At 29.8% G+C, this 27189-nt stretch overlaps 1 protein-coding gene across 2 annotated transcripts in view; it reads left to right on the forward strand.

Moving 5' to 3' along the window:
- Positions 1-24717, forward strand: part of LOC111677298 (phosphatidylinositol phosphatase PTPRQ) — a 25373-nt gene extending 656 nt beyond the window's left edge. Inside the window, exons 2-19 of one of the 2 annotated variants that reach the window (XM_023438384.2) lie at positions 12334-12481; positions 12810-12948; positions 16850-16962; positions 17166-17435; positions 17521-17736; positions 17806-17961; positions 18035-18328; positions 18405-18829; positions 19292-19448; positions 20702-21019; positions 21081-21419; positions 21484-21641; positions 22614-22860; positions 22920-23103; positions 23180-23379; positions 23466-23536; positions 23608-23742; positions 23813-24717. In XM_023438384.2, the coding sequence (XP_023294152.2) occupies positions 12352-12481; positions 12810-12948; positions 16850-16962; positions 17166-17435; positions 17521-17736; positions 17806-17961; positions 18035-18328; positions 18405-18829; positions 19292-19448; positions 20702-21019; positions 21081-21419; positions 21484-21641; positions 22614-22860; positions 22920-23103; positions 23180-23379; positions 23466-23536; positions 23608-23742; positions 23813-24523 (4263 nt within the window). In that variant the 5' untranslated portion in view covers positions 12334-12351 and the 3' untranslated portion in view covers positions 24524-24717. Of the gene's footprint in view, positions 1-12333; positions 12482-12809; positions 12949-16849; positions 16963-17165; positions 17436-17520; positions 17737-17805; positions 17962-18034; positions 18329-18404; positions 18830-19291; positions 19449-20701; positions 21020-21080; positions 21420-21483; positions 21642-22613; positions 22861-22919; positions 23104-23179; positions 23380-23465; positions 23537-23607; positions 23743-23812 lie in introns of those variants that run through there. The other variant, XM_046954913.1, reaches the window with a different exon arrangement.
- The last annotated feature ends 2472 nt before the right edge of the window (positions 24718-27189 follow it).

Raw genomic sequence — 27189 nt, forward strand, 5'->3', positions numbered from 1 at the left:
TATATACGTATGTATGAATATAAAGACAAGTTTGATATAATTGTTTTGTTGATTCTAATTGATAACAATGTGATATGATTTTTTTACATTTCTTTATTTACTTATTTAATATAACAATTATTTGGCAAGTGACAAAAACATGAAAAAACAATATAAATTGTTAGGTACATTCATATATGTACATATACATATACTTACATACATACATATGTCTAATTAAACAAATTTGATAAGATGATTAAAAATTTATGCATTTTGTATATTTATGTCAATAAATCATATAAAATGTGAATAATAGTACCATGGAATACCCTAGTATTTCGGTATAAAATGTTATTGATACGGTTTCTATTTTAAATTTTGTTTTTAATTATAATTTTCAGCTATAAGTATTTAAATTAATTTGTAATTACAAACTATAAATATTTAGAATATGACAGAACAATTTGTAGAAAAAAAGTCATTAGATATAAATTTTAAAATTGTTTACATTAAAGATTAAAATGAAATAAGTATTAATAAAGTTTTTAGCTCTAAGATCACAAAAGTATTTCGATTTTTTCGTGACCAGACAACTACTGAAAAATCGTAATTTTATATTGAAAATTGTATTTAATAAAAGTCAACAAAGGTAATGGCAAACAATTACATGATAAAAATTAAAAGTGATCATATCGTTTTGGACCTTTAATATATTGTGATAATATCATTTTATTCCTTTATATATTGCTTATATCGCAAAGGCTAAAAAACTCATAATCGAATAATTAAAGATATGTTTTTAGTAATAAATATATATGTATGTATATACAGTGTGTGTGTCAAAACAATGGAAACTTTTTCTAAATTTTCACAAGAGGACTCAAAACTCAAAAATTTTAATGAAAAATTTTGTTTTTTTTTTATAATTTTATTTGTATATATCCTTATATACCCAAATTAGAAACATTTCATGAATATAATTAATTTAGTTTTAAAAAAATAAAACAAGATTAAAGTATTTGGTTTTCTGTTACTGACAAAACAATGGAAACTTTGGTATTATCTTAACAAAAATGGTCAGAACTTGTCAGAAACTCAGAATATAGTTTTTTTTTTACTTTTTTACTTTACATTTTACTTAGTATTGCTGCATGACATTGGAGATGCATTGAAACAATAATTGGATAAAAAAATCATTTGAAAAATTTAGCTATTCCCTTATATCCGCATCCTAAAAATCGTCCTTCCAATTCGGCCTGAAAGGACAATTTTTGAATCCATATCTTGGAACTATTGTTTTCCATAGATATTCTCTGGGGTTGATGTATGGTTAATAAGCAGGCCTCTTTAATACAGGTATAATTTTCGAGTCTAGCCACTCGATTGCAACTCCTAAGTTGGCTTTTAGAGCCATTGTCGTTTTTAAATCTCCAAACTACGGGCCTAGTTTCCACAGAAGAGGAATACTCTATGTTTTTTTAATGGATCTCTACCTTATACCATACATAGTATCTTCTTCTAATTGAATTCGATCAATACCTTGCCCTAAACAATTTTTCTATACCATAATTTTGCCACCGCTAAACTTAATATTCTTCTTTCTTTTAAAATTTTTTAATATTTTTGAAAGTGTTGATTTATTTATTAAATATTAATCACAGATCAACAAATATTAGTCAAAATATTGAAATAAGTATTAAAATCGTTTCTTATTTTGCTTTTTAAACCGGAAATCTAGAAATTTTAAATTAAATAATTTAATTTTAATAATGGAATAAAAATTAGTTTTGCAAGAAAATTAAAAAAATAATCAATATGAAGAATACTTTGAAATAACAGTAAACAACGAGGCTCTTATACTGTTATTTTGAATTTTTTTTTTGTAAGAGTCTTCTTTTCTGTAAAAGTTTCCAATGTTCGAGAAATTCTTCATATTGACAATTTTGCAAGTCTTTTTGTCCTTTTTGTATTTTTGCAAAATTAAATTTTTATTTCCGATTTAGAAAGCAAAATAAGAAACGATTTTAATACTTCTTTTAATATTTCACCAAATATTTGTTGATCTGTGATTAATATTTAATGAATAAATCAACACTTTTAAAAATAGTAAACAAATTTGATAAGAAAGACTCAGTGAAAACTCAACATATGGGTTGAAGACCTCATAAAACTGCTCTAATACAGGATAATTTGATGACAATAGAATTCGCAAAATTCCTAAAAAGCACTCCTCTAGAATAGTTATTAGTAAAAAGTTCGAAATAAGTACTCCTATTGTTAATCACATGGAAAATTAGACTGTCCTTGATTGTAGTCGCCCTACGGGAAAACGTCTTAGTTTTAAAAAGAATCGTTCTATTCGTCTACTCATTGCAAAACATGACATAAACAGGTCGAATTAATATGAAAAAATATCCTTTTTATGGACGTGTCCAAATTTAGTTGGAACATTTAGTTTTAGGACATTTGTAAGGCTGTCAAAGGGGAAAGATACTGGACCCGAAGAATATTAAGTTTATCGTTGGCAATATTATGGTATAGAACTATTTTTTAGAGCAAGGTATTGGTCGAATTCAATTATAAAAACATACTTTGTACGGTATAATGCTGAGATCCATTAAAAAAAAAACATGAAGTATTTTTACCTTGTGGAAACTAGGCCCGTTGTTTGGAGATCTAAGGGCCCTAAAAGCCAACTTTAGAGTTGCAATCGAGTGGCTAGACTATTTTTTTAAATTAAATTAATTATATTCATGAAATGTTATTAATTTGGGTATACAAGGATATATACAAATAAAATTCTAAAAAAAATAAAATTTTCTATTAATGTTTTGGGTTTTAGTCCGTTTGTGAAAATTTAAAAAAAGTTTCCATTGTTTTGTCACACACGCATCTATCGATATGTAACAAATGAAATAACAAAATCAATGTACTCCCCTCTTTCTTGATTGTGGTCAGACCCACAAAAGTAAACATATTCTGTGTTCTTTTTAAATTCTAAGCCATGGCTGTCCGTCTGTCTGTTGAAAGCACGATAGAGTCCGAACGCTCTTTCCTTAAATATTTCTTTTAGATAAGGTTTCTTTGGTATTGAAAATGGACAATATCGTTCCACGTTTTCGCATAGCCTGAATACAAATGGCACCCGAAAAACAGCATTAACAGTCATACCTATTTTAAAAATGCGTGTAAAGCGACGAAATTTGACATAAATAGGTCTTATATGATTCTACCATTGACTTCAGAAGAACCGAAAAGAATCAAGTTTTATTTAAAATATAAGGTATATTTTTGCAGTGAATTTTTTGAATTAAACACATCATATTTTGGAGTTGATTCATAACTGTGTCTAATTCATTTATGTTAATATTATTTAAGTCAAATGAGCTGTATTCTATAATTCTACAATTTCACATCCTAATAACTATAGAAAAAGAAAATGCATTTTTATAATTAACTTAAAGTCGTTTAGCGGATCAGAAATACTCTATCAAAAATCTTAATTACTTTTCCCACGCCATTTCCAAAAGTTTTCAGTAGAATTTTTTAACATATTGTATTGAGATTTTTAATCGCTGGTAGGGAACTGATGCCCTTTTCAAAAGAGACAAAGTGTATTGAAAATATTTAAAATCGGTTCATAATTTTGCTTACGTCCAATAAATAACGCTTTTGATCACTTTTGATCCCACCTTAAAATTTCATGAGGATCGGTCCATTTTTAATCTTAGTTCCCATATAACACCACTTTTATCTTTTTCTCAATCAATTGCTGAAGTATTTTAATCGGTCGATCATGCCTGACCGTATTTTATTTCATCTTTTGTATTTGTTAAGCGATTGTATATAAATATAATAATAACCATTTCATTTAGTCAAATATGACCTCAGGTTTCGCTGAAATCGACAATTAAATTGTTACCCAAACAACTTAAATTTTTGTAGAGTTCGAACTCTTCGAATATAAAGCTATAAGTAACGTCTATTGCCAAAAATTTCTTTAATTTTGACATTTAATGTGTTCGACATTTTGGAAATGGCCATATATATGTAATAAATACTATTTTTAAAATAAGTGGTTCTTATATACCAATACTTTTTTAAGTTTGATTATAAAACATTTATTTATATTGTTTAAAATCAGATATACATATTTAAGTATATTTTTGAAAAAAAAATATTGGGAAATAATATACTTAAGTATGTATTTATATTTAATTTTCTAGGGGCATTTAGCATTTGAACGACTGTTTCTAATTTTTCGTTCTAAAAGTACTATTTGTATTTATTTTCGACTTTATCAAAATATTGTTTTTAAGTTTCTTTGATAAGACCCATTCAAGTGGCGTAAAATCAGGTGTAATGCTGATAATAGGCAACAATAAATAATAATTGATCATTTTCAAAAAAAAAAAAAAATGTTGTGTTTTTTTATTATTATCTATAGACACATCTAAATATAATAATAGTGAAATAAAAACTCTACCAACATCGAACCCCTTTTTGCTAAAATATTCATTGCTTTATATATTAACTAATTTGAATATATAATTCCAATTTATTGGCTGTTAATGCATTAATACTGTTTGCTTTTGATATGATTTCAGTAGATTCAGTCACTTCCGATTACGCACACTTGTTTGAACATTCGAATATTTTAGAAAATTATCAGCAGTTAATTCTGGGCTCTAGTTGAAAAAATTCAAATTAAACATTCATTAGAAAAAAATTTGCGGAATATAGTCTAATTAATCTGACCTACTCTATTTTTCTTAATATTTTCATGAGATTTTCGATTGAAGTTTAACTACCTAGCAAAAAAAAAAAAGAACTTCCAAAGAAGCGAAAAATTTAATTATTATCATCACTTCCTGAAAAGGTAAAAAAATCATTTAGTGCTACTTTAGGTTCTTCTACTGTTATGTCAGATATTAAAATACCAATACCTATACCGTTATTATTTCCAAAAATAGGTAAACATATTTTGTTTGTCTCGGGGAAAAAAATGTTTGTTTCACTCTTCACAAGAATAGCATGGTATTATTTATATTTATATGGAACGTAATCCAATATAATACTATTTTAAGTTCGAAATAATTCCGATTTATTAATTCAATGACAAAGCATTATGATGGATTTTCTTATGTTGCTATAATGTTTATTAGGGTGGAGTGTTTAATCAATCACTTCATTTAGTAAATGTAAAAGAACGTTGTTCGTAGAACAAGAGAATGAATCATATTAAATTAATATACATTAATTTGATGTATATATACATATATACATATATGTACTTTTCATAAAACATGCAATTAATTGACAAACATTCAGCTACATATTAAGGCAAATCGGAAGCTGTTACAAACAGTTTATATTAACTGTAAAGTTCTAAACATTCATAAAGTATCATTCTATAAATCTTGTACAACTTGTATCACAGCGGATCTCAAAGGACTTGTACAAAAATAAAAACAGAATTTATGTTATTATAAGTCTAAATGTGAAATATAATGGGACATCATCAAAAAAATAGAGCTAAATGTACACATTAAAAAATTAAACCCGCTCGTTTTTATACCCTACACCACTATTGTGGGGAGGGTATTATACGTTTGTGCTGATGTTTGTAATATACAAAAATATTGGTCCAATACCCACTTTAAAGTATACCGATCGATTCAGAATCATTTTTTGAGTCGATTAAGACATGTCCGTCCGTCTGTCCGGCTGGCTGTTCATGAAAACCTTGTGCGCAAGGTACATGACGCAATTTTCAATATATTGAAAATGATTGAAATCGGTCCATTATTTCACCTAGCCTCCATATAACCGTACCTCCCGATGCCATAATTACGTCAAATATTCTGTTATCTCTCTAAAAATTGGTTTATATAAATATAAATGAGATTTTCGTAAGGATCGACCCTTATTTGATCCTAGCCCCCATACAAACCCCCCTTCAAAAAATGTCTTAAACGTCTAAAATTGACTTGTAATCATTTGTATCGCAATGAAACTCAACAAAACTGTTATTTAAAAATATATCCTTTTCCCAAATTTACCGAGGATCGGCCCATATTTGACCTATATAAAGCCTCATTTAGAAGTTTTAGTTTTTTATCAATAAATTGCTTAAATATTTTGGAATTATGGTAATATTCAACATAAAAGTTTCTTTATAAAAAGTAAAAATTCTAAAAATATACTCATGGTCGGCCATGCCCGACTATACATTCCTACTTGTTTATAATTGAACAATAACGGATATTCGATTGAATGTTTACGTCAACAGGTAACTAATTATGTAGAAGTATTTAAGAAGATAAGATACAGAACAAATAAGAGTTATATATTCGGCTGTCCCGAATCTTATATACCCTTCACCATGATGTGTTAAAAACAGTCAGAATTTTATTACAAAAAAATTAAAAAAATACCAATTGTAAAACGGTAAAGTACCAAAAAGTCCCCTTTTTATGGGTCCCCAATTAATACGGGCTCTACATGCATAATTTAAAATTTCTAGGATCAATATTATAGAAAATACAAAGAGTACCTTTTGTAGAACGAAAAAGTACCAAAGAGTCCCCTTTGGGGACTCTTTGTGTTCTGACCTAATCCGGGCTCTACATTCTTAATTCAATGTTTCTAGGTTCAAAATTATAGAAAATTCAAAAAGTACCGTTTGTAAAACGAAAAAGTACCAAAACGTTCCTTTTTATATGTTCTTACCTAGTCCCTTTAATGTGTTCTCGCCTAATCCTGGCTCTACATACTTAATATCATGTTTCTAGCCAATAACAACATAGAAATGTCAACAACAAAAAAATTACCGTTTGATACTGTGTTTTGTTTTTGTTGGTTTATTGTTTTTTTATACCCTTCACTTTCGTGAGAAGGGTATATATAAGTTTGTCATTCCGTTTGTAATTTCTATAATATAATTTTCCGACCCTATAAAGTATATATATTCTGGATCCTTATAGGTAGCGGAGATGATTAAGCCATGTCCGTCTGTCTGTCTGTCTGTCCGTCTGTCTGTATGTTTGTTGAAATCAGTTTTTAGAAGACCCCAGATATCTGCGAGATCCGAATCTTCCATAATTCTATCAGACATACGACCGGCAAGAACGCTATTTAAAATCAGCAAAATAGGTCCATAAATAACGGAGATATGAGCAAAAAACCGAGACAACCTCTGAAAATTTCATATAAAATTTAGATTTTTTATTCATGCTCAGACAGAAACTGCAAAAAACAAAAACAAAATACATAACAATACGGTAAATATTGTTATTGTAATTTGTTTATAAAAGCAAAGCAGAGCAAGAGCAGCAGAGCAAGAGTAGCAGAGCGAGAGCAGCACTAATGTTTTGTTATTGGCTAGAAATATGAAATTAAGTATGTAGAGCCTGGATTAAGTGAGAACCTATAAAAGGGGACTTTCTGGTACTTTTTCGTTCTTCAAAAGGTATTTTTTGAAATTTCTATAATATTGAACCTAGAAACATGAAATTAAGTATGCATGGCCCGGATTAAGTGAGGACCCAAACAAGGGGAGTTTTTGGTACTTTTTCGTTTTTCAAAAGGTACTTTTTGCAATTTCTACAATATTGAACCTAGAAACATGTAATTAAGTATGTATGGCCCGGATTAAGTGAGGACCCATAAAAGGGGACTTTTTGGTACTTTTTCGTTCTTCAAAAGGTACTTTTTGCAATTTCTATAATATTGAACCTAGAAACATGTAATTAAGTATGTATGGCCCGGATTAAGTGAGGACCCATACAAGGGGACTTTTTGGTACTTTTTCGTTTTTCAAAAGGTAATTTTTGCAATTTCTACGATATTAAACCTAGAAACATGTAATTATGTATGTATGGCCAGGATTAAGTGAGGACCCATGAAAGGGTACTTTTTGGTACTTTTTCATTCTTCAAAAGGTACTTTTTGAAATTTCTATAATATTGAACCTAGAAACATGTTATTAAGTTCGTATATCCCGGATTAAGTGAGAACCAGTAAAAGGGGACTTCTTGGTACTTTTTCGTTCTTCAAAAGGTACTTTTTACAATTTCTACAATATTGAACCTAGGAACATGTAATTAAGTTTGTATGGCCCGGATTAACTGAGGACCTATAGATGGGGACTTTTTGGTACTTTTTCGTTCTTCAAAAGGTACAAAAGGCTTTAAACACATCATGGTGAAGGGTATATAAGATTCGGCACAGCCGAATATAGAACTCTTACTTGTTCAGAGCTGGTTTCGGATTTTTACTCATATCTTCAAATTTTAAATTTCTGCAAACACAAAAGAACTAAAAAAAACAACTTGAAATGTTCAAATGAAAAACTACGAAAAATACCATGGAATGATTCTTGAACAGGACACACAAACAGCATTCCACAATTTAATATTCTATTTTGTGACAATTCAAGGCATTTAAATTTAGAACGTACTATTCTACTGATTCAACTTTATTATAGTTATACATAGAATTAACATTAATATTATATAATACGAAAATTATATTTTTTATTTTATAGGAAGGAAGATTCCTTTTAATCGATTAACCGAAGGGTTTTGAATTATCTAATTATAATCGGCTAACAAAAATCGCTAAATAATTATTTGTCCAATAACCCGAATAAGACAAAAACCCAAATAATTGAATAGATTATTTTTATTATATAAACGGTTTATAAATTAGATTTTGTATTGAAAATTTGGTTTATAAACCTTTTAGAAAATAAAAATGTTGTTTGTGAATAAGGGGGTTAGAATATAAAGCTTTTATAAATATTAATTAAAATATTGTAAGTTATCCAAATTTAAAATTATTGAAGCGATTTCAATGATCTCCAGATTAGAGTAATATTTTATACAGATAACTCAGTGCACAATGAAGTTCACTTTCAATAATCTGAAAACTTTGGATTTCACAAGTTAAACTGCCTCTTTATGCCTTTTAGCATAATTTAGTTGATAAAATAATTAAAAAGTTATAGGTTTTCTATACAAAATACTGCTTGCTTGGAAGCAATTTTGTAAGGGAGACTATAATCCGAAATCACTTTAAAAGTACATAATTTTTGTTTGAGATGAGCCACTTAGAAGTAATAAGTTTCTAAAGGCGCTTATTGAATAACAACTAGTTGTACTTATAATATTTATTTAATTAGATCTGCGCTCAATCAGTGTAAAGCCGGCTTTACACGATCACACAAGTAATATGATCTGTCAAAATTTTGTGTGAAGAGTACGGATGAGATCGTCTAAACGCAATATGTAATGAAACCATCACACATTGAGAGAGAATACAGATGGAAAATTTGACAGTCGTATGGCTCTCTTCATTTTTTGAAATGATTCAAAAAACAAGCCGGTTTCATTAGTTCAGGGATGTATTTTTATGTAAACACGTAAAAAAAGTGAAACAGCTGTTTCCATATGACTTTTTAATTGTTTTATACCAATCGTGTAAACACAAAAAATATAAATGATACGACTTTTATTCTTTTTTGGTATACGGATGGAATTTCATTTTACTTTTTCATTAGACTTGTCGTACGTAAAGTGTGATCGTCTGAAGGGCCCTTAAGTCAGGAATGTTATTTCCGGAATAACATTACTTCCAAAATACTTGGATCTAATTTCGATGAATGCCTGGTAGTAGCGAAGAAAGTGCTCCAGAGTTTCACTGTTCTCTCCACATGCTCTACATACGTCTGAATCCAAACGTCGAAGAAATTAGATTAGCCAATTAGAAGCAATAAATACATATTATTGTTGTACTTATAATATGTATTTAATTAGATCTGCCCTCAATCAGTGTTAGTCAGGAATGTTCTTTTCGGAAAAACATCAACTTCCAAGATACTTGGATATAACTTCGATGAATGCCTGGTAGTGGCTAAGAAAGTGCTCCAGAGTTTCAATGTCCTCTCCACATGCTCTACATACTTCTGAATCCGAAACCCAATTTTGCATAGATGTGCTCGTAATCTCTGTGTCCACTCAAAATACGTTCCATATGAAGTTAGTTCAAGCTTTCTTACAATCCAATACGGTCTTAGATTTGGTTCTATCACCTGATATCGCCCTGAATTGCCTTCTGTCTGTCGGTAAATATATTAAGCGCTGTGGGCGCCATATTTATTCTAATCCAATTTACGTATCCCGTTATTGCTCGTACTTCTGCCTGGAAGCTTTGGTAAACGGTGGTATGTTTCTGTTTCTGAGTCTTCATAATAGAGCTCCAGCCCCACTTTATAATGCTTCGCTTAACCAAGACATTCTATCCGACATATTCTGTATCTGGTATACGTCCGATGATTGTGTATAACCTTTCAATGTGTCCAGTATACATTGATGACGTGTCCTTTTTTGGCCAGTCCGCATAATGTAAGCGCCACATCATATCTTAAATATGTTTCAATGTATGGAATATCAAGCAACGTTTCCAGAGCCTTGGTTGAAGTAGTACACATGGCACCAATTATACCCAAGCAGCATGTACGCTGAACTCCCAGTAGTAGTTTGATATTGCACTTTTTGTCTAAAGCTTATTGAAGCATAAGCTAGAATTGAAAAGTGTCCTGACATAAACGGTTCTTTACTAAGGAACCGAATATTGTCCAATTAGTTTTAGACTTATTCCGAAATTTTATCGGCTTCTATGTACCGATGGTCAGAAAAGGAGTGCTCGTCCGAAACTCTCCAATCCTGAATTTCGTTACAAGCACATCTAAACATATAGTTATATCTAATACTTCTTCTCTGATTCTATTTACGAAGGTAGCTTTATTACCTAAGTTCGATTTGATCATGTCTTTAGTATTAAGGAAATCCATGAGGGCTTGTCCTCTGCGATTGGTGTTTATACTACCCCAAGCTACATGGTGGGATTTGGCATCACAACCTATTACAATTGTCTTTATGCTTCATCAGCTCCGACGTTGGTGGTAGTATCGGAGAATCGAAAGGCGGGTAAACAGATGCAAGGTATATGTGTCAGACCCTGTATCAGCGTAGAAAAGTTGGAAATATACGTGATTTAAAGTTATATGGATCTTACCTGTGTTAATTTTAGCCATCAGAGCGTTGGTAGCCGTCTCACTCCGATGGAGGTTTATTTGGATAACCTCAATCATTGTTACCCATTTAAACTGTCTTTCAGCGAGTTAGTGATAACCTCCCCGCTCGTTAGATTTGACTACTCCGGGTAACCTGAAGTTGCTATTGATGCAGTGGGTACCATTGATGGCACTGCGGTGTCCTTATCAGACATAGTCGTTTTAATTGACACTTGATTTTAATTATGTTCGAATAAACATGGACCAATTTTGAGGTTTGATTAACGTTTATATAAAACATATGCCTAATTTGAACACAATACTAGTTTTTATAGGAAAGTGATGGGCATTAAGAAATTTGCTGAAAAATTAACTGGTATGGGGACTAATGAGGCCAAATATTATTACAAAAATCGGCAGTACGGTTGATGATCATATAAATTATAGATAAATCAAATCTGAAAGTGATTCTGATTCGATTGGTATGATATAAGGAGTAGAACCAATATTGTTGGGTGTTACAAACTGTAGTGAATGTAGAACACACTATGGTAAATGGTATATAAGATTTGGCAAAGACTAATATATAATCCTTACTTGTTTAAAAAAGTTTCCACTAAAGTCATATCGAAATAATTTGGAATTATTTGATAGAACGTGGAACCCATAAATTTAGATTGTCGACAAAAACAGTATAAAATAATTATTAACCATTTTTGCACCAGGTCGCTATATATAACAATTAGCGATAATTAAAAAAATAATGAATAAAAATCTAAGGGGCCTTGAATGTAGAACAAAGTAATTAAAAAGATTATTTTGAAAAATGATTCATAGCGAATGAAAGCATTTAGAGTTCCTTAGTCAAGTGATTTGCAGTGTGAATGAAAGTTAGTGTAAACAGTTTCGTATATACTAATTATTGATTGTATTGTTTGTGTTATTACTATTTTCTCTACCAACAACAATAAAGCACGTAAATTAACGATAATTTAGGAACTGACAGTAGACGTTTGATAATAAAGGTACAATCAAACGTATAATTAACTCTGATTAAATTTATATCATTTACTACAAGTATATATTGCATGGTATTTCACAAGAACAATTTTGTAAATGAGATTGATTAATTTTTGTTATGATTTCTTATTTTGAAAATGGCAATTTAAATACAGTGTAAAACAAAAGTAACAGCCGATTAAAAAATGTATAGAAATTTTCAATAGATATTATAATACACATTATATGTAATTATTTATTTTATTTAATTCTAGTTTTATCATGTAAATACTATGGCGAACAAATTCTATTTTAAAAAACATTGGAAACCACCATATCAAGTTTTTGAATATTGTATATTAATTTTCATACTCTTAATATTCAACACCAATGGACAGAGCACCAGCAGCGAGAATACTACAGGTAAGACTAATTTATGTTTTTATTTTTATAATAAAATATTTGTTTTATACCGATCATCAAATATATCCATAAATATATGTATATTGTTGTTACTAGCAACTCCTAATTGTTGTATATATTATTTCTTTAACATTAAATGAAAATGTGTTAAATACCATTAAATTATTTTTATTTTTATCAATTTATATATTTTCAAAATTACGTTCTGCATTTTTTTCTTTTTTAATTTTGTGAAAGAATCCATTAAATCCACGTAGCAATGCCCTAATTTTTATTTTATAATTTATAAATCATATAAATTTTTTTTTTATATTTTTTCCATTTTTAGATGACATTGAAATACAAGTGGAAAAGACATCAAATAGTTTGGCATTTACAGTAGTTGACACAGAGAAATATGAACTGCAAAATGTAACATGTAGGAATATAAAAAATGTTGAAACGGCTGGAAATGAGAATCATATTTGGTAAGAGTTCAATTACAAAAAATATTTTTAGTCAAATTAAAACAATATATACATTAGAGTATCCAAAAAAAGGAAGTTGGAATTTTGCCCATCCCCCTTCCAAAATTGTTCTATGGGTTGTAAAACTATATCATACAAAAAATTATTCTGATAGGATAACGTTAAGAGGTGCCACAATGGCTCTCAAGTTTCCAAGTGAATTTACAAGGGAAAAATATAAATTTTTTTAGCTTTTGCTCAAATATATAAAACACAAAAATTTATTGGAAATTTTTAAAGTTATTTCTTATTCCCCAGATCATTAACGTGCCTCACAGTACATGCATTCGAAATGTGACAAAAATACTCTTTTTGCGATATATTCTAAAAAACATTTTGTCATTTAAAATATAAATATAACTACTCGAATATTAGTTTTTGCCCTTATAAGATAACGAAAACTTGTTCTCAGCTTTTATCAAAAAAGTTTGATTTTTCCAACGGCCTTTTCAAATTTCCATTTTTAGTTTTTTGAAATTTTGTTAAACAAATTATAAAATTTTTAGGAAATCTCATGGGGATTTATGGACAATTGATAAGAATATTAAACGGTAAAAAAATTAGATCCATTTATCTTACAGTTTAGCTGTACCTGCGATTTGAACTCGGCGGAATTCGGGAAATACGTTTTTTTATATTTTAGAGAATACGTATTAATTCATTCCCATTGTACTTTCTAAATAAAATATTTCCTGAGTGTTATGGTCCAGAATATATAAAATATATATACGAAGTTTAATTAGAATAGGACATTCCTAACCCCTAAACTGTGGAGTTCAAAGGTCAAATTTTGCAATATTTAGGAATTCTTATTTTACTATATCGAAATAATATTTATTTGTTGGTCATATTCACCAAAAATTACTGGATTTTATCGTATTTAGTCCGATATTTAAAATAGTGTGAAAAAATTTATATTAACCCTTTAAGGCATTTGGGAACAATTTAACACCAAAGTTCAAAAATTTAAAAAAGCACTATCATTTTGTATAATGCTCTATATAATTAGAGGAATAACGAAAAATTCTATATTAAGTATAAAAAAACTATACTTTAACCCTTTTTGACTATTGAGTTAACCTGATGTAAACATGTAAGAAAATTGTTTTTGAAACTGATAATCTATGTAATCCTTTTTTAAGGTCGATTTTCAATCAAAAATGTCTAAAAAACAAACTTTATATGGTCAAAAAGGGTTAATTAATAAGCATTTATACCTAATATATAATTTTTTGTATTATTTTTGTTATTACTCCAATTATATATAGCATTATCCAAATATATAGAGTTTTTAAGATTTTTTGGACTTCGGGATTAAATTTGTTCCCAGTATTTAAAAGGATAAATTTTACTTTTATTGCTGTTATTTTAAACATAAGACTTTATATGTACTAGGAATTAAGGTCATATTTATTAAACCTGGCCAACAAATAAATAATAATATGCGACATGGTATACTGAAAATTTTGCAAAATTTGACCTTTGAACTCCTTATTTTATGGTTTAAGACTTTTTGATTTGTATAAAGTTTGGAATATATATTTTATATTATCTGGTCTTAAATACTCTGTGCAGGAACTCTGGATCGGAACGCCAAAATGGTAAGGCTTTTACCGCGATTCTTGAAATTTTCATTTGTCCGACATTTGATGGAAAAGATGAAAAATCTTCCTCAGACGTTGACATTGTTGAAACGTACCATTAAAAACGATTGTTAGAATGTATGCGTGAATCTTATTTAAAAGCAAAGTGTTTTTCTGTAAAGTGTTAGTTCAATAGGCACCACAGTGTTATAAAACCATTTTTATGTTCGAATTTTGGATTTCAAATATTGAATATTTGTTGTTGTAGCTTTATGATGAATTCACACAGAACATGTAATAGCCATGAGAGAAAGCTCTTTTTCGTGGTAAAGCTTGAGTTGGCAATCTACTTATGTGTATTATCTATGGTATAAACAATTTTTGCTACTGCTAGTCCGCCAATTTCTTATCCATATAGTTTTTCCTGCAAAGGATTTTAGTCCCAATAGTTTCTCAACGAATTTATGTATATAATACATATGTGATATTCATAACATCCCCAATAAAAGTCCGCCCATTTCTTTCTAATATTTGCAATGACGTAAAAGTTCTAAAAGTTTTTGAGAAAAACGATTTTTGTATTTACTTCATATAGACACAAAAATGGTTTTGACAAAACTTAGGACTTTAACTGTTGTATTTTCTCAAATATACTGATTTAATATTTCGGAGGACTATAGGCAGTCCTCCGATTTTGCCCCAAAATAATCATATTTTGTCCCATAAAACTTAAGAACTCTAGTTGTTGCAGTTTCTGAGATATGCTACATTTATTGCGTAATTTGTATGTGGGAGTAGCATATCGCCTACTTGAAATTTCGACATACAGGAAGATTCTGAGGTCATTTCAATAAAATCGATCTTGCCGTTTAAGACATTTTCGTGTCAAGGGTGCCAACTTTTAAAATCGATGTCTTCCGATGGGACTCTGGATCTGGACCACTAAAGTGGTGTAGGGTATATGATGGTTGTTGGAGCTATTGAACTGACTACGTTATCAATATTCCAGATATTAGCCTCAGAATGTCCTTTATGACACAATTAATGAAATATTTTTTGCAAACCCCTTACACCAACGTCACAATAATTTTTTGGTATCAATAAATTTAAAAAAATCTAATCCCTAGACCCAATAATACTGTTGAAAATCATACCATATCCTCTACAATATTTGACGATATTTATCACGAATTGTTTTGCCTTAGTGATTTTTTCCAAAAACCAATTTAATGGAAACTGATTAAAAACCATATGGAGAACACCGAATTTTTATGGATTGTGTTTGTAAAAAAGTCAAGTTATTTTAGCAAAAAGTAATTTGGAACAGAATTAAATCATCTTCCAATACGCATCTATAATTGGTGATAACTGTATAGAAAATTAAAATTTCCACCAATAGAAGTTGGCAAACTCACCAAACAACGGATTTTGCCTCAGAATTTTATTTAAATTACCATTGGAAGTTGTAATTATACTATGACTCTAGGGCCTCATCACTGTTTTGGAAACAAACAGCAGGTTTAGAAAGCTCGAAGTCATCTCAAAACCCCTCAAAACCTTTAAATCCCTTTTGCCAACCATATCAGAATATGGCACATCAAAAGAAAAAATAGACGAAAATTTCACAAAAATTCCTGGAAAAGTTGGTGAAATTTATAATATTATTTATTAAATGTCATAAAAATTGTTACATTTGCCATGACACTACCGATTTTTGTAATGATAGGGCCTCATTTGACCCGAGCCTCCATACAAACCCCTTTCAGAAAATGACTTGAAAGTCAAAATTCATTCATAAACACTAATAACACTTTTAAATTCTACATAAATAACTTTGAAATAAACGTATTCCTCTAACAAAATTTTAAGGATAGACCCATATCTTCCCTACTCCCCTATGAGCACTCTTGTAAGAAATCTATTTTTTTGTCAAAAATAAGTAAAAATATCCCGGAATAAAATTAAAAAACAAATGAAATACTTTGTTTTTTTAATTAATCGCCATTTTTAACATACTGACTGGTGCAGGGTATCTTATGGTCGGCTATACATTCATACCTGTCTTAAATTTATTTTTATTTATGGGCAATTTCGTGTCAAAATTTTAACTTTATCGTTCAAAAAAATATGGGTTATTATGTTATGTTATTAAAATACTAAAATTATTGTTAAAGAAATGTTATATAATATAAAATCCTTAAGAACTGTATGAGTGTGTAATGTATAAAACATGATTGTCTTTTAATTGTCATCATTAATCAACACTTTTAATTTTCTAGTTTAGGTCTTGATCCTTGTTCCACGTATTTGGCTGTACTGACAATAAAACAATTAAGTGATGAAAATCAACAAATGATTGAAATAACACGAGACGAAAAAACTGAATATCAAGGTAATAAAATATAAGAATATCAATGTATATTGTATATATGTATAATATAAAATAGTTTAGAGTTGACTTCTGATGTTAATATCGATTTTACATCGATTATACTTTAATCCAATAGGAAAGACATATAACATTTTATTTTATATAGATTAAAATTCATCACTTAAAAAGTTTAAATAGCTATTCAATTTTTTACAATTTAACAGAGCCAGTTGTATGGATTGACGAGATTTTGACTTCGACAGAATCTATAAATATTACTTGGACGACTGAATATCGTACATGTGTACTAAATTATCAAGTTGAAGCAGTAACAGCTGGTAATACATTTCAGTCCACTTTAGCGAATGATATCAATTTTCAATTATTTGAATCTTTAAGTCCATGTCGAGAGTATACAATTACCTTAAAAACATATAATATAAATAGTACGCTGATTTCAACGCAAACAAATAAAAGCACAACAGAATATGAAGGTAAGTGAATCTAGTGGTTGAACCATGGTACCAAATCGTACGATCAATGTTATTCCATGGAAATAATAATTATATATTTTTCTAGAACCCGGAAATGTTACTTTAAGTATAGAACCATATGAAAATGCCCAAATGAAGGTGATTTGGGGACCGTTGACACATACAACATGTGTTAGGTATTATTACTTGAAATGGTTTATTAAAGATTGTGATGCTACCAATGCGAACACTTTACATACTTTCGCTCTATTGGATGATTCCGTCGAAGGCGGCAATAACACTACACCTATACCAGATGAAAGTAATTAAAATATTTTACATACTTCTATGGAACACTACTGCAATATTATATTCTCAATTCGGATTTTAGGTATACAATGTGAATGGAATGCAAATCTAACAGAAGCAGCTACCAACGATTATGTTATCGGTGGTTTGGAAGGATGCGAGGATTATGTTTTTCAGATCTACATAAATAACAATGTAACCATTAAATCAGAACAACCATTTGTATCTCCAGAACAAGGTAAGCGTACTTTTTTTAGTTTTAAAATTTAAAATATTATAGTTATACGATGTTGTACTAATATTTTTTGTAGTACCTAGCGCCGTTTCAATTATATCAACCGATATTGGAAATTCAAATATTTCACTAATATGGAAACCTCCAGTTCATCATCGAAAATGTGTTAAAGATTATTTTGTTGAAATAAATGGACCCCAACAAAGACCTATACTAGAACTGCCACCAAAAAACACCTACACTGAAGATACATATACAGATTTTGATGATTTAGATCCTTGTGGTAAATACAATTATACTATAACACCTCGATCAAAAAACGAATCCTTGGGACAATCGTTTTCTCGAACATTCGAAACGCTTGAAGGCAGTAAGTAAAACTCATTTATCAAAATCAATGAAATATGTAAATTTCGGTTTTCGTCTTTTTCGATTTTTAATTTAAGGACCTTCGGCTGTGCAACATGTTACCATCGTTTCTAAGCCTTTATCTTTTCAAATCTCATGGGAACCTCCCGCATATGCTGATTTATGTTTGAATGTTTATCGCTTATGCGGTTGGGATAATGAGAACAAAATGATTCCCGAATTTGATCAATCGACCTCAAATACATCCATATTTATTGATGGGCTAAAATCTTGTATGACATATACCATTCAAATTATACCAACTACGAAATCAATGGATGGCGAACTGTTGCATATCGAAGAAGAAACCGCTGCCATGGTTGCCCCAGCTCCAGAAGTCCAAATGATGGGTGTCTATCCCACTAAATTTGCAATAAGTGCACGTGAGTCAGATGTTAACAACAAATGTGCCACAATATTTGCGAGAATAGTTTGTATTGCACGTGGCCCTGCCCCAATTGCAGTAAGTAGTCGGTTAAGTACATATGTATGTATATATGTACATATTTTCTATAATAGACATCATTAAGACATATACGTTAAAAAGTTAATTATTATTAATAAAAATAGTTTTTCGATCTCCTATAAAATTTTAAAACTGCTAGCAAGGGCCGTTTCGTTATATATAAACATATCATTAAGTTTATACTATAACTACCTTATTTATTCACAAACATTTATCAAAGGTTTGTAGAACAAATTTTGTATGAAACTTTGAGTTATTAACCTTTGATAAAAGTTTTTGAATAAAAGTCTTAAGACCCTAAGTCTATAGAATATTACATTCAAAAAAGGTAAGGTATTTCAAACATAATTTATGAAATCCTTTTTAAATAAAACAAGTTAAGCAATTTTAGAAATTGCAAAATATTTAACAACTTTTATGTATAAAATTAGCTATATATATAATTATTTTCCATCTTAGGTGGCAGAAAAGTACGTCAAAGGTCAATTGGTAATTCTTTTTAATGCTGAAATCGGCCCCCTATCACCTTTTACCGAATATGTCTGTAACACTTCGTTCTTTAACATTGCTGGCTGGTCTGCTAATAAGACATTTGTCCAAAAAACTGAATCCTATTGTAAGTTTAATATTAATTAAGATGGTTCAAATCAGTATAATTTGTTAAATAAAACAATTTGTAATTTGATTTAAAATTGTCAAAATTGCTTTGCCAGCAATATAATTAAATTATTTAATGAATAATTATGCAAATTTTTAGCGGACATCATTTTCAAAAATCGGACATTTTTAAAGAGCATGTAAAGGTGAACTTGTTAAGTTACAATTTTAAAACATTACTCATTATAGTTTTAAAGTCTTGAAATTTTTAAAAATACACTATGGAAATACATATGTATGTATATGTCCTGTGAGACTATATTCGTAAGTTTAGTAAGTAAAGGTTGCATGCAGCTCCTTTTTTGGAGAAATTTTGATTTCAGTTATTTTTTATGAGATATTAGCACCATTTTTTAAACACAAATGTTAGTTCTTGCACTGTACGCCAGGTGGATACGGCAAAAGGATTTAATCGAGGTTAAACAAATTTCAAATCATAATGTCAGAAGTGGCTAACAGATGGAGTTATTTCGAAATTTAATGTTGAAATTATAATTTTTCCATACAAATTTTAGCAATTTGTTGAAAAAGGTATTATTTGCACTGAAATAACATAAAGTGCAACATTTAACTTACAACAATTTTGTTTATTTTTCTATTTTTACACATTTTAAAATATTTGCCATCTGTAGGTGAATAGCAAAATGAAACAATTTTATTTCATTAAAAATTATTTTGATTTTTTTAAAAAAAGCCCTTATTATATTGAAAAAATATTGACCAATTCTCATATAATAGAAACAATTTGGATCCTATAAAATTTCTCCGCGAAGAATTTCGTCATCTTGCCCGATTTCCATAAAATATTGATAATAGATGGTGGGTCCCATAAAAAAAACTCACAAAAATATAAAAAACAAGAAAAGTTATAAAGTTTTTTTATATTTTATCCCCCAATAACTAGTTATTCTTTATCTTAAGATCAACAATGACAATTTTCATACAAAAAATATTTTAATCGGCAGAATAACTTTCGGTTAAGCCATAACCAGAGGTGGAGTTAACGGGGCTATGTGTAATAATAAAGTTCTGAAAATGGCCCACAGATCAACGCTATACATATTTATTTTTTCTTATAAAGTATTAGTTAAAATTTCTAAAATATTATTGGAAATGATGTAGCTATATTTCTGACGCTTTAGCTATAAAAAATATTTCATCTAAATAATCGGAAACTTTATCTATTAATTAATTAATATTTTAATTAAATAGTTCCCAACAGGCCTGAACATTTGAGTCTTAAGACCCGAACAAATTCAACGCTGTCATTTACATGGACGCCTCCCGTTTATTCAAATGGCATTATTAGTTTATATATTTTGTATTTTCAATTTGTGGAGGCAGGATATGGAATTCCTAGCAGATGTAGCGGATACTCTTCCGACCCTGTTAGCCGAGAATCATCGGTATTAGAATTATTATTTAACGATTTAAGACCTTACACCAGATACAGTATACAAGTAGCAGCAAAGAATGAGTTTGGCATTGGAGAGTATACACAGCCAAATGTGGTTATCACAAAACCATGGAGTAAGAAAAAATGTCATCTAATTTTTAAACATATTAATTTTCAATTTTTTAAATTTTATAGTTTCTGATCCAATAACAAATTTGAAATCCACACCAAATGGCCCATCTGAGACAGATTCTGAATACAAAGCCTATGTAATTTTAAACTGGTTTTCACCTTGCAAATCAAATGGTATAATTGAATACTTCCTTTTGGAATTTACCGGCGTTCGTCAAGACTACGACACTGTCCACTTCCAAAGAGAATTTAAAGCTGAGTTCAATAGTGATGGAGTTGTCACATTTAATGAAACAAATTTGAGACCCGAATATAGTTACAGTGTTTCGGTTTCGGTTAAAACCAAAGATGTTGATATTTTCAGTACAGCTGTAAGAGATAAATTTGAATCACCTGCTGGAAGTAAGTTTGTTAAGAATTGGTATTGGTTTTGTTCAAGTCCTTTAATTTTGAAAAAAAATTCTAGTTCCTAATAAACTAGAAGTTGCCGATATAAATAAATCTCGTGTGGAGGCCTATGAAAATAGTAATCCTTCTAAGACGGCTATAGTTCGTTTTCCAGCTGATATCTTAGAATCCGATTCTGGAACAATTATGTATGTGGCTTTATTATTATCACAAAAGGTAAGAATTTATTTTAAAGTAACTATTTAATAAAAAACAAGTAAGAGTGCTATATTCGGCTGTGCCAAATCTTATATACCTTCACCATAGTGTATTTTAAACATATTAGTTTTTTAAATTTTTTCCCGACTACATTAATATTACGCCAAGAACAAAACAAAATGAATAACAACAAGTAATATTTCTATATTCGGCTGTGCTGAATCTTATATACCCTTCACCAAGTATGTTTTAAAAAAACAGTTTTTATTTATTTTGTATCTCTGCACACATGTCACACATAACATACACACAAACAAATATAAACTGTAGCAGAAAGAAATATTAACCGTTGAACTGTAATACCACCGTCAAACTGTATTACTACCCTCAAACAAGTATGTGCTGTATTTCCAACATATTTATTTGCTTTATTTCCTTGTTCTTGTTATACAAAAAAAATACACAGCTGAATAAAACCAAATACAACTTCACGCGCACATGTACATCTTTATCCAATTCACAGTGTTATTGTTGCTATCTCAACAAAGAATGAAAAAAATGTGGCTTTTTTGATGAAATTTTCAGAGGTTGTCTCGGATTTTTCTCATATCTCCGTTATTTATAGACCGATTTTGCTGATTTTAAATAACGATCTTCTCGAAAGCATGTCTAACTGAATTATTGAAGATTCGGATCTCGCCGATATCTGGGGCCCTCTAAAAACTGATTTCAATAGACAGACAGACATGGCTTAATCGACTCTGCTATCTATAAGGATCCAGAATATATATATATACTTTATAGGGTCGGAAAATTTTATAGAAATTACAAACGGAATGACAAACTTATATATACCCTTCTCACGAAGGTGAAGGGTATAATTACTATTAAATTAAAAAAATAATCTGTTAACATTTTCCGTTTATTGTATATCGTTGATTTATGCTCTCGAATTTTAAAATTGCTTCTTTGTTGAATATTCTTTAAAAGGATTGTGATAAAATACAACTGAGATATGGCGCAATGAATACAATTTTAGAATGGCCTACAACAAAATCATGGAACAATGTTTATGAAGACAAAAATTCCGACTGTATTACACAATATCAAACCACCCCAGCACACTGGAATCCTCGTTCTAGGAGAGCTGCAACAAGCAACGAGATCGAATTTGTAATTGGAACTGAAGATTGTGTTGGCTCTTCGTCGGCATATTGTAATGGTCCCCTGAAGCCAGGTAATTTAACAGCAGAACATTAACACGAACATTAATGTTTTATTTTGTTGTTGTTTAAGATACCGAGTATAGTTTGGTTATTCGCTTGTTTACAAAATCGGGATATAACGATGCTGCAATTTTAGAATTTAGAACTGATGCTTTAATTGAATTGACAATCATATTGGCAAGTGTTTCGAGCTGTCTGCTATTGGCATTTATAGCTGGCTTCATTTATCTATGGGTCACAAAACGTATAAAATGGTACAATAGTTTTCAAGGTTGTATTTTTATTTTCTTGATAATTTATTAATGTTTTTTATTGTTTAATTTTTGGAAGGCAACGTGAATCTTGTCACGGCATTGAGGACTCATTTGGTGATATTATGGCTAAAAATTTTGCCATTTTCTATCGTGACCTTTCAAAGCCTGAAAAAATTGCACGCGAATTTAAAGAGTTAACAGCAGTTGCTTTGGATCTGAGTTATTCTGCTTCCGAAATGGGTTACAACAAAAATCGTTACGCCGATATATTTCCATGTAAATAAAAAAAAATATTCTTATATGAACAATGTACATACATATTTAATAAAATTTTTTAAATTTAACTTCCTTGTTTGCAATAGATGATAAAAATCGTGTAATTTTGGATATTGATGCAGATGGATCTGACTACATAAATGCTTCGTTTATAGATGTAAGTGTTAATTGGTACATCATTGTAATCGATTTTATAGTTTACATTGACTTTAATTAAAAAAATTAAAGGGTTACCGGAGACGTAAAGAATATATTGCAACTCAAGGTCCTAAGCCAGAGAGTGCAAAAGATTTCTGGCGCATGGTTTTACAACATAATGTCAGAGTTATTGTAATGGTCACCCAGTTTCGGGAAGGTGATATTGTACGTATAGATAAATATGTATATATTCATAAACATCAGAATCATTATTTTTTAAATATTGATTTTACAGATAAAGTGTCACGAATATTTCCCCTTAAAATCAAAAGGCATTAATGTTATTGTAAAGAAGAAAGATTCATTTGATCTTTATGATCGCACTGAACTATCGGTTACACATGAAACATTTGGGCTGAAACAAAAAGTTGTACACTTTTATTTTAAGAAATGGCCAGACCACGGTTGTCCAACAGATCCCACACATTTAATAACATTCATACGCAAAGTTAAGGTGGAAAAGGTACCCAGTTATTCGCCGATCGTGGTTCACTGTAGTGCGGGTGTCGGCCGGACTGGTACCTTTATTGGACTCGATATCATTATGCAGCGTCTGAAGAATGAATCAAAAATTAATATTTACGAAACTGTTAAGAAATTACGTTTTCAACGTATGAAGATGGTACAGACTTTGGCCCAATACACGTTTCTCTACACCTGTGCTTATGAACTGGTAAAACATAAAAACACCCGTTCTATTCTCAAGGAGGATAGTAAAACGCAGAAAAAAGTTAGCTTTGAAAGTGATCCCGAAAGCAATTCGAGTGGAACGAGGAAAATTAGTGACATTTCTCGTAACGAATCCGATATGAGCTCAATCCTCAGTGATAATCCAAGTGCTTTGGAGAGATCTAATCGGAATACAAATGGTAACACGATTCCGATTAGATTTAGTAGTAATATTAAAGAGCCTGATAATAATGAAAACGATGAAAGTTTTATGTAAATTTATGTATGTATGTGAATATGTATGAAATATGTAATTATTATTTTATTGTAAATTTATTGTAATTATATATATCATTATATAATATACAATGAAACACTAAATAATTCTATCAAATATCATGTCTAAATAAAATTAAAATAAATACTAGTTAAACGAATTTAATAAAGAAATTAATTTTACAGTAATATATACATGACATTGTTTTCATATACTTTCATAAATATTTTTTGAATTTTTTATGAGTATGTTTTTGAAATATATTTGTAGGATTTTGTGTAAACTTTTTACTAACTTATTAAAGTATAGCTTCAAAGATAATAGAGACTTTATATGGTCAGCAGTATATAGAAGAGTAATATCAGAGAGAAACTTATTTCTCTGATTAGGAATGCTATGCCCATATCCAATGAAATGTTCTAAGGGCAAACTATCCGAACCTTTTATGGCCGGGAAATTATTTGGCCCACGCTAACGATATCTGTTTGCTCTCGCACAGAAAAATTATGAATTTTGTGTAAATATTTTCATAAGGAAATTTGTATTCAATGTAAACCAAAGAGAAAGTGTAGAGAAGAAGCATGTCATTATTTTTTTGAAAACATAAAGTAGGCTCTTCACACATATGGGTATTTTGAGTTCAACATACCACCTGTTAGAGTTCCACACAATCATTTGTCAAAAAATTTAAATAATAAATTAAATATTTTTAATTTTAAATAAAAACATCTTAAAATTAAAATATGTACTTTCCCTTACTCGTCGGTATTGCCATTTTTGTATCATCCTGGTTATTGGATGCGCGCGATGGCCAATCGTGGGAAGATAATGTTGATAAAAGATAATGTTAATAAAAGAGATACGTAAGTCAAAGTATTTCACGGTTATACACGTCAGTGGAAGTTTTTGAGCATGGTAATGCAGATCTATGCACAAGCACTTTGCTCAAGTACTCGATCTATATAATCTCTGGTATTACTGCCCTTTAGCATAACTTCCAAAAAGCGAAAACATAACTTCCATTTACACTTCCGTTGTTTCGGCAACGGCACCGAACTTATCCCGTGTTATATATAGCCTTTACCGTGTATCAGTCTTTTAACCAACATCCTCTTCCCGGAGCAAAGTCTAGGTTACCGGGACTATAAACACAACCTGGCATACTAAAAGTATTGTTAGCTCCTCAAGATGATTAAGGTAACATGCCCCGGGTGAGATACAGAATGATTTAGGGGTACATGAACTCCCATCTATATACTCGTAGTAATGTGTCACATGTTTTTTCTTGAATGAGTAGTAAGAATGAGAAGTATGTTAGATTAGGTATCTTATTCGGTTGACTCTAGAAATATTCCCTTCCTTGTCCAAGTATGTTCATGGTGGACTCGATGGATTTAAATAAGCATAAAAAAATGCCCAGTGGATGATACAAATCAGTTTAGTAGTTTTTTAAGTTTCGAGAACATAAAAATAAATAATAAATTATTGTGGAACATGTCAGAATAATAAACTGAATTGTCGTTATACCCAACAAACACAGAAGATTCACGTAAATCAAACTATTTTTATACCCTACACCACTTTAGTGAACATTTCTTAAATTAATAAACATTTAGAATTGGAGATTGCATTTATAAATGCAATAAATGAGTATGCTACTAAAATGCACTTTCAATTTGATATTATAAAAACATAAAACAAGTATGAATTTATTTACATTGCCGACCATATGATACCCTACACCAGTCACTATGTTAAAATGGTGGATTTTTTTAATAAAGGATTTAATTTATTTTATTGTGAAATTTTTTACTTATTGTTGACAAAAAAACAGATTTAAGAGGGCTCATAGGGCAGAAGGGGTAAATATGGGTCTATCCTTATAAATTTTGGTAAATGAATTTACGTCCACTCAAAGTCATTTATGTAGATTTTGATAGTTTTATTAATAACTAGCTATACCCAGTGTGCTTCGCTACCCTCATCGTAATGGAATAAAATAAATATCATTATTGTAAATGTATATATATCTGCAATATCAAAAATTTCCCTTTTAGAGAACTCTTTAAGTTTGATTTTATGATTTTAGTCTCAATATTACAGAAAATTAGAAAAAACAGTTGAAGAAAGAAAAAGTACCAGACAGTGCATTTTTATATATTTTCATTAAATGAGGATGACGCATGTTTAATTTTCAACCAGAAACCAAAAAAATCGCATAAAGATTTTTGTACAATCAGGAAGATACATGTCCAATTTAATGTTTCTAGGTTCAATATTATAGAAAATTCGAAAAGTATTAGTAAAAGAACAAAAAAGTACCAGAGTATGCTTTTTCAATTTTCGTTCAATTGGGATACTGCGTGTTTAATTTTATGTTTATATATTCAATATTTTAGAAAGCTCTAAAAGTACCAGTACCAGTGAAGTACGAAAAAGTACCAAAGGACTTATTTTATTTAATTTCATGTTCCTAAGTTCAATATTATAGAAAATTCAAAAAGTACCAGAAAATATTCCAGTTTAAATTTTCATTTACTCAAGTCCCTGATTGCTTTTAAAGATTCCAATTAACTCCGGGCTCCACATGCTTAATTTCATGTTTCTAGGATCAATATTATAAAAAACACAAAAAGTACCTTTTGAAGAACGAAAGTACCCTTTAT

This window comes from Lucilia cuprina, chromosome 6 (genome assembly GCF_022045245.1).
Source record: "Lucilia cuprina isolate Lc7/37 chromosome 6, ASM2204524v1, whole genome shotgun sequence".
Lineage (NCBI taxonomy): Eukaryota > Metazoa > Arthropoda > Insecta > Diptera > Calliphoridae > Lucilia > Lucilia cuprina.